The sequence below is a fragment of the Lissotriton helveticus genome, chromosome 12 (assembly GCF_964261635.1).
Source record: "Lissotriton helveticus chromosome 12, aLisHel1.1, whole genome shotgun sequence".
In the NCBI taxonomy this organism is placed as follows: Eukaryota; Metazoa; Chordata; class Amphibia; order Caudata; family Salamandridae; genus Lissotriton; species Lissotriton helveticus.
The window spans coordinates 640282938-640300464 of NC_136073.1; the positions used below are offsets into that span (position 1 = coordinate 640282938).

The following is a 17527-nucleotide window of genomic DNA, read 5'->3' on the forward strand; positions in this document are numbered from 1 at the left end:
TGGGCACCATCGATCTGTCCAAAGCGGAGGAACAATTGCTCTGTTTAGGCCTGAGTTTCTGCCCAGAATCTAACTTCAACTATACATGAACGTGGGCAGACATATACCAGTTCATCTGTAAACTAAAGTTCAAGAAAATCCATCTACAAAAATCAGTAATGGAGCAACATCCAAATCCTCCACAAGATTTTGAACCCCCCCGGTCTCTTGGTGTCAGATGTCAACCTATATCAAGATATGTGTGATTTGGCTCTGGGGATGAGGCCAATACACAAGAAATATCTACCCTCCAAGGACAAAGGAAACCAGCAACACCCTTTAAATTAAAATCTAAATCTATCCCATTGGCAGCCCATGATGGGTTGGATACTTTCAGTGAACATGTGGTAGCGCAAATTAAGAAACTCACCCACGCAAATAATAAAACAAAGAAAAAATACTCAAATGAGGAAAGAAGATATAATCAATTGATCTCAAAACTGCAACAGGAAAAACTGATAATAAGAAATGCTAATAAGGGCGGGAATGTCGTCCTATGGCCAGTTGAAGACTATTTAAAGGAAGCTTACAGCCAATTGAATAATGTTGAATGTTACAAAAAAAGTAACCCCTCGAAATACAAGGCCATACAAGAGACGTTATGTACCAACCTTTTGGCATGGACAAACCTAGGTCTCCTGAGTTGGGATGAATATAAATTTCTTAAGAAAGAATACCCTTTAGTGCCGTATATTTATTTTAACCCAAAGGTCCATAAAAATCCACTGGTCCCACCCGGAAGAACCATAATAGCTGCTTGTGAAGGACCACTTGAGAACCTTTCTAAGTACATTGATTATTTTCTACAGACTTATATGAAGAATTTAGAATCCTATGTTCAGGACACAAGTGACTTCCTCCTAAAAACTAAAGATCTAGCATGGAGCTCGGATTTTCTATTGGTCACATTGGACGTATGCTCATTATATACTTGTATTAAGCATATGGATGGGCTCCGGGCCACGGAATATTTCTTGAGCACAAGACCAATAGCATATGCCCATCACACGAGAATGTTACTAGATATGTTGTCCTTCTGTTTAGAAAATAATCATTTCCTTTTTAATGGTCAATTTTATCAGCAGGTGCAAGGAGTAGCTATGGGGGCCAGTTTTTCCCCTAGCTACGCCTGTCTATTTATGGGCTGGTGGGAGGAACTGGTCCTTAAGCGAAAATATGATCAAATTTGTAAAGATCATGTTGTATCCTGGTTGCTTTTTATAGACGATCTTTTTATTGTATGGCGTGGGACAGAGGAGAGTGTGCTGAAGTTTATTGAGGATATTAATCAGAATGATTTTAAGCTAAAATTTACTTTTAATATCAGCAAATACTCCGTGGCATTTTTAGCTGTACAGGTCTTAATTGTGAACAATGTTTTAACAACTACCCTTTTTAGAAAACCTACTGCCGGCAATACACTGCTACATGCAACTAGTGCGCACCCTCCCCATCTTATAAAGAGCATACCATATGAGGAAATGCTCCGCATTAGACGCATATGTAGTGGCTCAGCAGATTTAAAAAAGAAACAGTTGGAGAGTTGTGCACGGTTCCTAGATAGAGGGTATAGCAAAAAGGTAGTAGAAACGGCAATGAAAAAGTCCCAGTTAAAACCAAGGGATGAACTCCTTGCATATAAAAACAAAAAACTACAAGAAGGAGGCAAGGAAAAAGTGGAGCAGGTCCGACTGATTCTAACATATTCCAAACAACAGAAGGAATTGAGAAGCATAATAAGAAAAAATTGGCACTTTATCCAGGATGACCCTGTGATAGGTGAACATATGCCCTCAAACCCAGCTATAGCTTTTCGAAAATCTATGAGCATGGTAAACATGTTATCAAGAAACAGTCAGGAGAGCCTCAAGAAAGATATCTGGCTACCAGCTAGGAAGGGTTTTTACAAATGCTTGACATGCAGAGCATGCCAGTTTGGTATTAATACAAAAACCTATAAAACAGCATTCTCAAGCACAAGCAAAGAAATTAAACAACACCTTACGTGTAAAACAGAGTATTGTGTGTATGTTTGGAATGCGAGTGCCACTTAAAATATATAGGCAGTACAAAACTGGCAGTGCATAAAAGGGTGTTACAGCATTTGAGGGCCATCACAAATAAAGATCAAAACTATCCTGTCGCAAGACACTTCCAGGCTGTACATGATAGCAGTCCTAAATATTTAAAATATTTTGCTATAGAGTCAATACCAACGGTAAGTTACATACTGGAGTTCGATTCTAAGTGGCCTGGAGGACTGAATGCGACAGAGGATCTTCATACATTTCTGTGATGACAAGTCCTTTTAAATAATGAGAAGAAGGAATGCCATCTAGTAAATGTGTACAATGAAATGTTCCAAATTAATGGTTTGCAATGCTGTATTTTAAGTATATCTCTGTTTGTCAATCGGTTATCAGGGTATGGGACAACTAATACAACACAACCCTTTTTAGCTAAATTAAATTCATGAACACTGTTTTTAGCGATTGGTTTTAAGATATTTGGGTAGTTTTTATTCATGTGTCTTTTAGCCGGTTGTTTTTAGCAGTATCATGGAGTAAAGCTTGACCAATAACATTTTGCTTCTTTTTACATGTCCTGAAAATAACTTTGCACACAGGTTGATAGACGAATAGGATGCGCATTTGCACACAATACACGCACATTGTTCACTTTATAAATAATCTCCGTTATGCATCTACAATTTGCACTGTTAAGCACTAGTCACTTTACAGCTTGATGCTTAGGCACAAGACACTTTGATCATAGTACTGTTGCACCTTGACACCTTAAGGTTCAATGAAGTAGTAATTGAATCCTTTTGAAAACTTAGTACTGTAGCACGATGGCACTTTACTGTTCAATCACTTTATTAAATTGAATAGTTGTTTCTTTTTAGCTACATATAGTAAACTATAGTCTATAGGTGCAATATTTTGGTCAATGGATGATTGTTCTTAATCTGCCTAAAGATATTGCTGTTTAGAGAGGCTTCGTTATCTTCAATTTTGTTTATTAATTTATGGTTTAGTTATACACAGAGGTGAGCACGTAACATGTTACAAATAGTTATTGCATCATGGGAAGAATAATATTGAAAAGTAAGATTTGAAAATAGAGCATTTAGGCTGATAAATACCTGGTTGGATTGAACATCCACACACGAAGGGTAAAATACATTAAATACTATGTGTGCATTTAAGCAGATATTATATATGTATATTGAAATATCCCATTGTGAAAGGTGCAGATTACAAAGTATAAATCTGATCTTGTTAAGGTATTTAGGGCCCGATGTAGGTAATCCCTGATTACCGATTCTTAAATACCGAATCATACCGATTCGGTATTTAAGAACTGGCAATCGGGATGTAGGTAATATTACTGAATCGGTATGATTCGGTAATTAATGAATCGGTATTTACCGATTCGGTAATTGCCATTGATTCCTATGGGCCTTGAGGCCCATAGGAATCAATGTCAATTACCGAATCGGTAAATACCGATTCGGTAATTGGGGGAAACATTGAAGGGTGGCAGGGTGTCACTATGACACCCTGTTGCACCCCTCAATTGTGCATGAGTGCACATGTTGCAGACATACATGCCCTTAGGGCATGTATGTCTGCAACATGGCACTGTTTAAAAAGCAAAATAAATGTTTTTTAAAGGGTTTTCATAATTTACCACCAACTTCTAGTTGGTGGTAAATTAAGAATTCTTAAACCCCTGTAGCACTGCTTACAGTGCTACATACATGTCAAAATACTGATTTGGTAATTATACCGATTCGGTATTTTACAGAATCGGTAAATTTACAGAATCAGTAAATATACAGATTCTGTCAAATTAAGGCCACCTGCATTTCAAATCCCAAATACCGGTCGGTAATGGCCGAAATCGGCCGTTACCGACCGGTATTTGGCGACCTACATCTGGCCCTTAAACTTTGCATTATGTCTTCTATGTCTATGAATTATATGATGCACTAGCACTTTAAATTTGGTGAAATGTCTGCGCATGATCAGGTGATCAAGGCCGCTTGGACAGCCGAAACGCGTCTTGACAATGTGGAATTAAAATAAAATAATGCTGGAACACAAGTTGGTTTACGCCCATGATTTTCGTGCCTAAACGAGAGAATTTGCGAGTTGTTGCATGTATATATATATATATATATATGTTATTTATATGTTGTTTTATGTTGCTTACAGCCCTGAGGAAGTTCTTTTTACAGGAACGGACCACGTTGGCTGTTGTCCAGTGTTTTTATGAAGATCAATAAAGAACTTTTGAAATAAAGTGACCAATCTGTGTCTTCATCCCTGGTGCTGCCTCCACTTATGTATTGAATTTCGTTTCTGGATTTCCAGTGGGACCGAACTGCAGCAGGTCCCGTGGTTGGCTTGCATAGGACTCAACTCTATATGAGACTATAAGATTGATGTGCTCAGCTTAGAGTCGGCTGTAGGTTCAATTGTTTTATTATCTTTCTAATTATGATAATGTCAGACAATTAAGACTGAACCATTGCAATGCACATAGTATTGTATATTTGTAAATACAACGTTAGTCAGTTCTCTCAGAGCCTCATCATGATGTGTTTGGAATGCTGTAAATTGGCATGTTAACTTGATCCTTATACTTGTATGATTGTATGTAAATGTTCTATAAAGAGCCAGATTTTGAGAATGTCCCTGAATACAGTAGTGCACAATGCAAGAATATCTTACTTGGGAGGTTCCACTGGCTCCAGTCCCTACAGCCTCTCCTGGAATCATCGTTTCCTTTGGAGTGCATTCTGCCTCGTTTTGGGATTCTTTTTCTTTGATCCACAACCTTAAAAAATATTAAGATCGGTGTAAACTTTACTGATCTCTCCAGACTAGAAACGCATGTTTTCTTAAAAATCATACAAAATTACTTAACAAAATTAATCCAATCCTCCTGAACCATAGATTGCACCCTTCTTATCTCAACTGTGACATGCGGCCATATCCATATCGAGAACCCGCCTCAGGTTTTGACCCAAAATACAGCATTTCTCAAGACCTACCCATACACCCAGCTCAGTCAATGGATCTCAGTCCTACTAAGAAACATTATGGTTAGCTTTCTCTCTTATGCCATACTGTAAGGCGCCCCTCTAAGCTACCTTCTACCTCTGAGCCATCTTTTCTTTGTCCCCTTGAATTCACAGGACTGGCATGCCCCCACGGAGGAGCTGGACCCCCACACACATTGTCCATTACAATGTTTCTCTCAGTGCATAGTGCCATGGTGCCAAGCACATGCTAATAATGGCAATGCCTGTGTCACGGATTGCAGCTGGGCTTATTCTTAAGGGGTGACCAAGCACACCAGGGCTTGCAATTAAATCCACCTAGTTCCCTCTTTTTGTTCTCTTTCCCTGCAGACTCCCGTCTCTCTTTGCTCACCCTCCACCCCCCTTTGGGATCACAGGGCAGCACCATGAGATTGCTGTGTTCTTATTGTACGCACCAGTTCTGCTACAGAAGAACAGAGAAGGTGTAGGGTGGCGAAGAGGGCAAGTGTGTGGCGCGTCAAGCGCAAGGTGGGATAAGGAAATAGGTTTTTATAAAAATATGCAAATAGTCATGCTCGATAGAGCTTTTTAACGATATATACAAATGTACCATCAGTTAGGCTAGTACATCAACTTTCTGGTAATTTGGAAAGAACAGACAACATTGATAAAATACAAGGATCTGTGGAATAGAACCGATGCTAAATATAGGCTAGGTAAAAGCATATGTAGAATTAGCGGGTGAAGAGTTGATGTTAACAGAGAAGAGATCTGAGCTAACACATGGAAATGTTGAGACATCATGCGGTTGTCCTCAGATGGAGGATTTTGTTCCAGAGAGTGGGGATGAAAGAAAAAAACAAAAAGCTTGCTTTTTGTTGTCTGTTTCTCCAATTTTGGAATTTGAAGAATCAATTAGTTGGTGCTACCTGTCCTTGGGACTTACACAGCTTTTCTGCTCCGTAAACCAATTTGTGAATTTGTAGAGCTTTGTGAATGCTGCAGAGGAAGTTACGTTGTAGCAATAGTGGCCCTTCAATCACAAACACTAAGACAACCTCAACCCTTGCAACTTCATTGATTTCTCTGGATCCAGGCCATTGTCCCTCCTGTTACCAAAAACTTTAAAGTCCTCTGCTCTGAAGTGAGGTAACACACCAACCTAAGCTCATTCAAACTAATCCTCAATCAGATCATTCAAATTGAAGAGTCTTCTCTCTCACCACTGTCCTTTGAGGTTGATGTCATGTGAATGGGTGATATCCTGATCATTATGTGTGCATTAATTTATTCACTTTGGAACATTCAGCAATTTTACAAGCCTGCAGGGGAGTTCAAAGCCCTTGAGACTGTTGTAGCACAAAAATCATTTTTTCATTGTAGGGGTGCAGTATAATCACACATGTAGATTGCATCCGCATATCATTTTTTTTCGTGTTAACCTAAGTGTTAGAATCTTGTAGCGTGATGACATGAATGTGATGTGTTTAGTCCAAAATGTAAAATATGTGAAGAAAATAAAGTGGAAAATGAATGTAACGAGCAGAGAATATTAACTGGATGCATGTGTAATGCCAATGACAATTATTTCATTATTGAATGTGCTAATTAATTGTGTCCTTTTATATATTTATAATTATTAACTGTACATAATTCAATTCAATATAACCTCATAAAGTTCATGTTCCATTTCTCCTATGTTAGCCAAATTCTATGGCCCTGAAATGCATTGTCCCTGGAAGCTCTCAAATTCAAATTAATAATTAAATTTCACGTGCATGTTGAATTCTGTTCTTTCTCACGTTTCAGTTGCAGGTGGAAGAATCATCCTTGTTAGTTGGAATAATGTCTTTTTTTTAGGGGTTAGGCAAGGAGAGAAAGGAGTACATTGAGCGCTGATACTGATAATGGAGAACTGTTGTACTTTCTCACTGGAGAGAACCTGGGAATCAAGTTCAACTCATCACCGCTCAGGAGCATTGCTGCTCAATGGAAAAGTACTTATGTGGATATGGCCTGACCAGATGGCTGACCTGTGAAGGATCTTGGGAAGTCACCTGTAAGATTGATGTATTGTAACTAGGGAAAGAGCTCCTGACACTTCTTCTCTGCCTCGTGAGAGAAAGCATCTTAGAACAAGCTCTATAGCTTCATGCTACTCGACCCAACAGATGTGGGGAGACTTCTATTGAAGACCTCACACGTTGACACCTTAACTGATCCTGGCCTGCAAAATGCTTTATTAGGGATGACACGTTAGTGCTAGTGTAGGAACAGATTAATGCTTTATTTCAACGAACCTTCGATGCAGGGGAACTTGGACATTTGTTTCTTATTCTTTTGTATCCTGATTCTTGAATTAATTATCTTGTGCATGTTGCACCACCTTAATTTCAATTGTAGATTTGACTTTGTATTAGTTCCAATGTATTTCTACACCCTCATCTTGAGATGTCTATAGGTTCAGTTATTTTTGGCTTTGTAATAAACCAACTAACCTCATGTGATAATCTGTTATTCTTAAGAGTCCTAAGGAATCACAATTGAAATGACTGACTCGCTAACGGTTTCTCTCCCCTCAAGCTTTCATACAGAGAAAAAGTACCATCAACTTGAGGTTCTAGAGCAGATCTAGAAGGTGGATACTCTGGTCCTTCAGTTGGTAGCATAGAAAAATGGTTCTCTCATGAAGCGGGAAGAATCCATAAAATTTAGAAAAGAGACCTAGCCTAGAGCCCTGAAACAGAGCCCAAAGATCGAGAACAGATAGGGACGAACTTTGCTGGAGATAAACAGAGCTTCACTGTGTGACAAGAACAGCGGAGAACAGAGGAGTGAGTATCAATAGGGATGCGTTGTGTGGTAGATTGGAGTGATGTGATTGTGTGATGTCTCGCAGAGGTTGCGTGAGAATCGAGTGAATGTGGTTTTGGGCCGGACTTGGTCCAAGGACTTTCATTGAGTTTCTAGTCCTGAAGTGACCTAAATTTCGGGGATATATTAAATGGTGTAGAGGACACTGAGTTATGGTGATTGTCTGACCACAGATTTGAGGAGTTGTCATGAGACGTCCTCAGTAGTTCCACCTAAGAAAAGCAACTTTGGATGAATGGCACATGTGGGACTTGTGTGGTACACCTTGTGTACAGGGGTGGACTATACCGATTTGGGTGACCAGCACAGGTCAAGGGTCGCCATGTGTGAATGTTCTTGGATGATTGAATTCTATCGATCTTGTAGAAGACAGACAATTACGAAGTTGTGATTGTTGGTTGGTGTAACGCCGTGCTGGGATTGGTTGATAGTCATCAAGTGTGTGATTGAGACAATCTTGTCTATTGGGGGAACATTTGATCCAAATGTTCACTGTTTTAGGGTGTTGCTGAATTTGTTCAGAGGAGATCAGGGAGTTGTTACTCAAGTGGATGAAGAAGCACTGCCTGAGGATACTCCAGCACCTTAAATGGTGACAAAAGTAGGATACCATACTATAATTTGGCTTCGAAATTGGCATAAGAGCACTGAAAAGGAAGGGGATTTGGCATTTCCACACTATGGTTCATTTTCATTGGAGGTGTTGTATCAGTTGAGAGGAGTGATGTCTGTGCAGCAGCCTTTGCCTAGACCAACACAGTTTGAGGCATTACACACATGGATGCGAGCAGCACATGCAAAGAACAGGGAGTGATTTCAAGGTAAGGTGAAGAAGGCAATGAGAGCATATTAAGATGCACGATGGAACGCACAACTTAAGAGATGGTGGTTAGAAACCATTGAGGGAGAGAGGTTGTATCTGATGTTGGTGAGAGAGGGAAATTCTCAGGATAAGAATAAAGGAGTAAATGGAAATGATGGGAGTGATACGGACAACAGCTTGTTAGATAGGGTTATTATCAGAGCATCCTCCACCTTACAACCCACATTCAGAGGAGGGAAGGCAAGAACTGGCTAATGCAGGGAATTCAGAAAGAGTTTCAACATCTCAGACAGGTTCTAGTGCAGGGATAGTGGGAAGGATCTCAAAGAGAGTAGGAGGACCAGGAATATCAGTTTAGGAGGTGCAGAATCAAGTGGAGTCAACACTGCTTCACAGTTACCGGAAGACCTTCCGGTACTGGTCACTATCGGACTGGCAGTCTCTGTGTACGACCCGAACACAGTGGGAAGCCCTAGTCGGTAACAGTCAGGGTTGGAGGAGAGAATTGGTTTAGGAGGAAGTGGGACCATGAACGGAAATGGTCCTTCCTTGATACCTGTGGAATCTAGTACCCTTTTGCCAGCGACTCCGGATCCCTTGAGAATATGATTTGGTTCTAGTCTGATACGATCTGTATCCTTGGCAAACAAGAACTTAGATTTTAGGATGTTGGAAGCTCCAGTGAGTGGACCAATGGGTGTAACACCAGAAGCAAGTACAAACCAGGGAACCTCTGGAAACCAGCATGTCCAAGATACTATAGATTTAGAGAACAGGCTGAGATACCATAATAACAATAGGGAAGGACAGAATAGCACGTTGAGTAAGGGCACGATCAAGGCTGCGGTAAAGGCAAAGCTGTTGGATGTGGTGAGGTTGAAGGCTGAGGTGGACAGTCATTAGTGGGGACTTGCCTTTAGAGAGGATAGAGACCTATGAGCCAGACAAGTTATTGTTTGTAGCAAAGGATGTCACCGCAAGGCATGACGCACACATGAGAAATGCCCGGAATTGGCTCCGAAATATGATCTAGATCTGCCCTGAACGAAGGTGCTGCAGGGAAATCAGAGGTTGGACTACAGTGCCCAGGAATTGTAAGGGAAGAGAGTGACATGCCTGAAAACACACATTCGAGAGATGATCATAGGGATAAGCGTTTGGAGTATGCTTGACAAATGGGAGGAAAGGTGGTTGAGGAAGAAGAGCATTAGGAAGGTGACAGGAGAAATGCAACCTCCAGGAGAGGGAACATTAAGAGTTGAGGCTTATCCTCTGTGAGAGGTACCTAGTGGAGGGTGTGTGTATGTTCCCTGGAGTAGGAGCGATTTAGCTGCATTCACGAATAATTTTCCTAGATTGAGAGAGAAACTGCCGAATGGTACAAGCAAGTCGATCGCTTTGTCAAGATCTCGAAGGTGTTGTGAATTGACTTGAATACGTTATTCGAAATTGTGGTTTCTAATGAGTTTGGTCTGCTTGCAAAATGTCAATTGATTGGCCTGCTGCTGAGCCAGAGAGGGCTCTTGTAACTCACAGTCCTTCACCTTTGGTTATGAAACAAGCATTGGCATAGCCAATAGGTCTCGCCGTTGAGACCTTATATGTTTTAGCTATGCAGGATATTATCCTGGGTGCATGTTTTGCCAGGGATTTAGGAGCTATACAACAAATAAACACACCATTGAACACATGCATGCACTATTCATCAGCACACGTAGGTAGACCGACATGCTTGCAAAGTTTCACACCCACAGGCGGAAAGAACACACACACACAAGCAAACCCCATACAGTTCCTCCCATGTACACACACACACACCTTTGGGACCTTCTAAGTCAATAAAATTGAAGATATAAGATGCTTACATTACCACTAGTATGATGGAGATAGGATGCAATTGGTAGAAAAAAGGGAGGCAACTTGTCAGTATGGAAAGGAACCTCTAAAGAGGTTAAGAAAAGACAGAGTGCAGTGCAATGGAAGGGATTTCTAACAGATTTGATTAAAGCCTGCATATGAGATGGTATATTGTTACTTTTAGTTCTGAATGTTTCTTTTTGTTAACTGCTTGTTAAATGTTTCTTTTTGTTACCTAAGAGTGCTCTGTGCTTCCTGCACTCAGCAGATAATTAGTTTCCAAGTTCTGGGCTCTGGCGGAGGCACCGTGATCAAAGCTGCCTTAAAAACTTTCCAGAGGCAGACAGTCTGGCTGAGACACTCATGGTTACACAGCGAGTCCATTTCATTTTGCAACATTTGTTTTATCATCCTGATAATTCTTAAATGCATTTATGAATTAATAGGCTGACCGAAGAAGTGTTGCAAAATGAAACCAACACCCTGAGTAACCAAGAGTGTCTCAGTCTGCCTCTGAAGCCTCTGGAAAGTTAATGAAGGGTTTAGCAGAAGGGAGCTGCAAAGGAGATACAGCGACCCCGCCTCCACCTCTGCCCCCTCCTCCAATGGCCACACCACAGAGCCCGAGAGAAAGCAACAGAGGTGCAGAATATGTCTGCAAAACTAGTCTGGCCCTTAAACCTTTCACACAAACCATAAGTATTTGGGAGGGGAAACACACGAAGGAGAGTGCAAGAAAACACAGCCCTGCTAGCTGCACTTGATCTAAATGAAAATAATCAGATGTTGCACAGTGTTGAAAAAGAAAAACATTTCTCTGCAAAATTACTGCAATATACATACACCATACACATTAACAATAAATTAAAGGAAATTCGTACTTAAAACAATATGAATTATTCAAGATTATCAGGGCAAGACTCTGCAGAGGGGAGCTGGCTCTAGCAGCCCCCCTCCCTCCCCGGGAGACTGGGGCTCACCTTGCCCATGGCTTAAAACGTCTCAGCAGAGACAGACATCTGAAGCCAGCCAGTGGCCTATATATGGCCAGTCCACACCCTCAGTGAGATGAAAGCAACTAGTGCCTCCCTCCCTGAAGTACATACCTCAGTAACAACCGTTTGTATAGTGCCCCAATGATTGAATGAATGAAAGGATTTGTAGAGTGCCTGGATACTACGAGTGTGTCCTGGCACTAGGCAGAGCCAGGAGAGAGGGTAGGAGGCATCTAATCCCTTAAACAGGCGGCTTTTCAATTGTTTGTGGAATCATTTGTGATCCAGAATGTATCTGAGGGCGAAGGGAAGCTCCTTCTAGAGTTTAGCTGCCATCGCCGTGCAGCAGAACTGCCCTTTTCTTTCTATTGGTGATTGGAATAGATAGGAAATGGGCCGACTGGGAGCGTAGGGCTCTTTTGGGGAGGTGTGTGTGTGGGGGGGGGGGCGGGGTGGGGGGTCATCCTGTTCAGAAGGTAACTTGGGCTGGTCTTATAAAAAGCTGAGGGCAACTGTCAGTGCTTTAAAGGAGACTCATGCCTTCACTGGCAGCCAGTGTAGCTGAAGGAGTGTCAATGGCACCCCGGTGGCATGCTGAGACTGTGCTGCCAGACAGACTGCTCATTGCTGCTGTGTGTAGTCAGTCTCTAGGGTTTGTGGCAGGGGCGTGAGCCACAAACAGGCAGCGGTTACTGCAATGACCTGTCAGTGAATGTAACACTGATTTGAAAAGTGGCCAACATTTGCTCTTTCTTTTGCCTGTTTTCCAACACTCTGGAAATTCTTCTTTGTTCTTGGTGTTCTTTTCTTTCGTGGTACAGGATTGTGCCTTGTTATTATTTGAACCACAAGACTTACATTGTTGAAAAATAAACGTCCTGTCCGGCTAGACAGTGACAAAATATAGTTTCCAATTATGGCCTATATTTCATCATTCTTTTGTTTTATCTAAAAAGCTAAGGACCCTTGTTCTTGAATAATAGTATTTACCCACGGTCCGCAGCTAACTTGTTGGGTTACCTTGTTACAAAAAAAGTGTCAGTGGGAGGATGGCACCAAACGAAGAAGGATAAAAGGTAGAGGGGGCCCTGCTGAGATGGGAACCTTTTATCTACAGAGAAAGACACACACGCCCATACACACACACACATATAGACACGCACATTCACACACACACACACACACACACACACACACACACACACACATGGATGCCAGAACAAATGTCTGCACAAAAACAACAGACGAACAGATACTCCAACAGAAACACACACAGAACCACAACACCAACAGACATGCCCTGTGCAGCAAAATTGTGTAAAGGCAATGGGAGCACAGACACAACTGGAGTCCACAACCTCATCAGTAAGTAACAATGCACAGACAACATACCACAACACACACAAGACGTTCACCATCACAGAACAACACAGCCACATCAAACAAACAACTAATGCATTAGTAAAAGAATCACATAGCAAACACGGCAGGACACCAGGAGATGCACACCAGGTAATGGCAAGGCAACATACACACACAGCACTGAATGCCAAACAGCACACGAACATCACATACAACCCATAGGGGCAATGCTCTGAGTGACAGATTGATCCTGGCCAAAGAACTGCATCACACAGCACAGTGACACAAATGAAGTAATGGGGAGGCACACACACATGGAAACCAAGTGGCAGCTGAAATCAAAGTGGAATGTACGGCATGTCTGTAAGGGACATGGCAGGATTGCACCCTACACGAATGGAGGGAGTGCAGGGCCACAATGGTTAGGCACCTGAAATACAGATAGGGGATGGTATGACCCTACACACAACATGCCACACTGGAGTCAAGAAGGCACCATGTGACAGCAATGCATGAGAAAACACAACCACAATGGCAGTGTGGAGCAGCAGTTCTGCACAGCCACCACAAACAGTAACCAGACACATGGAGGATAAACAAAACACAACACTGACTTTCCAGTCACACACTCTGCATACTCACAAGTGACAAAAACAGCAAGTAGGAGTCAGACAGAACTGCAAGGACACACCAACAAACTGCACAGTGCACAACATATAACTCACACGTAGGCACACAACCACATCCACAGGGCTGAACAATCAAAACAACAGGCATACAGCACCTGGGTGACACACGTGTACTTGACAATGCAGAGGCATGCACACATCAACACTCCTGACAAACTCACCCCCTGTATGCTGCACACTTCCGGACCATCCAAGAGCCCACATGGAAAGTAAGACATGGGACTAGGATGACTGCCCATCACAAGATGACCACACACATGCACCACTGGGCACACATAAAGGAAGAACACACATACATGATGACCCTGGCCAGCCTGCCTGCAATACTGTGGATAGAATCCCACTCTGTGTTGGCAGTGCACCCCAGCTTGACATGTGTACAACATAGCCAACATGAACAAAGTAAGAAAATGACAACTGCTTTCCATTAGAAATTGACATAATTGCCCACACAAGTAGCTAGGTTAGGAAGCACTGAAGTCCGTGTCACCCCTGCATAAAATAGAGTTAGTGAGCCAAAACATAGACTATGTGGAAGAGCCACACAGACCATGTAGCACAGTAAAATACATATACAGAGAAAAATAACGTCATTCAGTAAGGACACTGACAAAATAGACAACAGGGGCAACTGTCTTTATTCACATATTGCACAGTTAGGCACCACAAGAACAGAAGAACAAGGCACAAAATGCAGAGTATGTCCATGAGAATATGCACAAACAGGGGCATAAAAGCAAGGCCAGTGTCCAGGGCAAAGTGCAGATCGAGTACATGAGAATCTGCACAGGCAAGGGCAAAACAGCAAGGCCAGTGTCCAGGGCAAAGTGCAGAGTGAGTACATGAGAATCTGCAAGGGCAAGACAGCAAGGCCAGTTTCCATGGCAAAGTGCAGAGCAAGTACATACGAATCTGCACAGGCACAGGCAAAACAGCAAGGCTAGTATTCAGGGCAAAGTGCAGAGCATGTCCATGAGAATCTGCACAGGCAAGGACAAAGCAGCAAGGCCAGTGCCCAGCGCAAAGTGCAGAGCATGGCCATGAGAAGCTGCACAGGGAATGTGTGCGACTGTACCTTTACATGATCAGCAACACAGTCAGGGCGTACCAATGGGCAGTACAGGCCCTCCTGTGTGAGAGACAGGTGTTTGAGGGTGACTAACACTCAGACTTGGCTGTCAGGAGGACCGGCAGCTGGCTGTGTGTAGGGGACAGTTGGAGCACTTGACTGAGGTAGAGCTATCAGTGGCTTGGGAAGCCGGAGGGCTGCTTGGACCAGGTGGTGTAGTGGCACGTGGAGGTGGAGTCATGCTGACGAGAGCCACAGTGTGGCTGGGAGACTGTGGAGGGGTGCCTTTCCACTTCTTGGGGAGTCTAAATGGCCTCACTGTCTTGGTAGGAGTGGGAGGTGGGGGGACACAACAGGCACACTCTCCAACAAAGCTGCATCAGGTGCAGACGCTGGCACTCTCTCTTGGGACAAACTGGATCCAGCGGAATGCTTCGCCTGGCTTCGCCTTTGCCTCTCTATCCCCTGTTTACCAGGTGTAACCCCTACAGTACCCTCCTTCCCCTGCTTCACTGGGCTTGGAATGGGAGTTGAGGTGGTGGGTGAAACTGCCTTGGAGTCCTTCTGAGGTGTACCCTTGCCATGCACCACCTCCTGAGTGGGCACAGAAACTGCATGCCTCTCTTTGCGAGATGCTTTAGGGACAGGAGAGTCCCTAGCTGGGGATGCCTCTGAGGCATGTAAGCCTGAGGTCTGCTTCTTTGCTTTTTGGGCTTTGGTGTTGCCTGACAGGCTTTTGTCTTTGCGCTCTGGGGTGGCTTTGGTCTTCTGTGTGGATGGTGTCTGTGGCCGGGACCGCTTGGGTTGTTGCTGCTGTGTGCTTTGTGTGCTGTATCGTGACTTTGAGGTCTGTGGACCGTGGTCACTATCGTCAGATGTGGCCACTGCCAGGGGGGTGGACAAAGGCCCTGGAGGTGGACTGGGAGTTTGTGCCAGTTGAAGGGCAGACGTCACTGTGGAGGACAAAGCCTGGACAGTCCGGTGCAGCCCACCCACTTCTGAATGTATGCCCTCCATGAAAGCAACCACCTTGGCCAATATTTTGTCATGGTCAATTAAGGCATTGCGGAGAGCTGTCTAGCCTACACACAGCTGGTGTAAAAGATCAACAGACTCAGCACTGATGGCAGCAGGGGGGGCAGGGGCAGCGGTGCCAGGTGTGAAAGTAACTTGTCCCCTCTTACTGAACCAGACACGGGCAGAACCAGGGGAAGTGGCTGGGAGGGTGGGCACTGGCCACTGTGTGGCTGAAGATGATGCAGAGTCACCATTCCCTGTGCCCGCCAACATGGATGCATCCCCGCTGGCATCAAATGATGTGGTACTTTGCGTCTCAGGCTGGGATTCTTCCTGCAGACTCTGGTCCCCCTCTGAGGCGCTGGTGACATCTGTGTCACTGGGCTCCTGTGCAGCTGTTGTGCTAGTTTCACCCCCACTGGTGTCCGTGTCCTGTCCCTCCATGACCACAGGAGATTCTGCATGAGAGAGATGTAGGGTCAGGTCAATGGCAGCAACAGAACAAACCTATGCAAGCAATGCATTACAAAAGATGACCAAATCTACATGTTGCACAACACCCTCTGCAATCACATCACAGCAACTCACTATTTAGATCCAAACAGTGCGTGGAACCCAGATTTTCAGTCATGATTGAGCCATGCTTGTGGCTCTATTCAACCAGACATACAACTAGCTCTGCGCACACCTAGGGACACGATGGAGGATCACCACTTGTTGCCACTGATACACCTGGATGTACCAGGGAGGGGACAACACAGACACAGACTACAACATGACAGTCCACAATGGCAATGATCCAATGCCACCCACCATGTTGTACTTTGGAGCCAAAATACTGTTGCACATTGTTGTCAGATGTATTGGCCTCCACAATCTGGGTGCATGCAATGGACTCATTGATGAAGTCACACTCAGATTTGGAACACTCCCGTTCCCACCCAATGTGAATCCCCAGACTACCCCAATGCAGAAGAAACCTGAAGAGCACAACTCAGACTGCAATGGAAATGCACAGCATGGAAAAATACCTTTGTAAGTACAGGTAGGACAAATGCATGACACTGGCACCCACGAACATCACATAGGCCAGCGCCGGCACAGGCTCTGTACACATGCAGCCACTCCCAGCTAAAGTAACCCTCCCCAAATACTCACCCCTAGCTTACTGCTGATGCTCCTTCAAACGTGCATCCAGCTCAGGTTGAGTCACCGCCAAGATGCGGTCCATTAGTGGTGTCATGCTGCGTCGTGGCAAACGCCCAGTGCGAGGAAGCAGCCCCAAGGTCATCTCTGCCATGTTCTTTGCCAGCTGATGTCGTCCCACCTCTTGTTGCAGTGGGTGCAACGTCGGTTAGAAACCCCCAGAGCTCGCACCTTGGCTGCAATGGCCCACCACACGGCCTTACGCTGGTGTACCTTGAGCTGCAGGCATGGGAGACAAGAGGGAGAATGATCAGTGACACAGTGTAATGTCCCAACATCTATCAGTATAGCAGCAAGATACAAACTCCTAACAAATTCTACGATATGTCCATCAGAGACTAGGATACATCTCACATGGGACATCTGCATGGGATAAGCTGATGTGAATGCATGCAGTCGTGAGGGGGAACAAAGTCCGTGCACATCTCACACACATTCAGGATGCCAGCATTGAAACCCCTATGTGGCCTGCCCACATCTCCAGTCCATTGTTGGGTTCAGCAACACATACATCACATAACAACCTGTGTCTGGGGGTGGACT

General features: G+C 43.8%; 1 protein-coding gene across 3 annotated transcripts in view; it reads right to left on the bottom strand.

Annotated features, from left to right (window-relative positions):
• KCTD19 (potassium channel tetramerization domain containing 19) overlaps positions 1–17527 on the bottom strand; it is a 2598446-nt gene that overhangs the window by 975783 nt on the left and 1605136 nt on the right. For all 3 annotated transcript variants that reach the window (XM_078669086.1, XM_078669084.1, XM_078669085.1), the window contains one exon: positions 4779–4884. In XM_078669086.1, coding sequence (XP_078525212.1) covers positions 4779–4884 — 106 coding nt within the window. The remainder of the gene's footprint in view (positions 1–4778; positions 4885–17527) is intronic.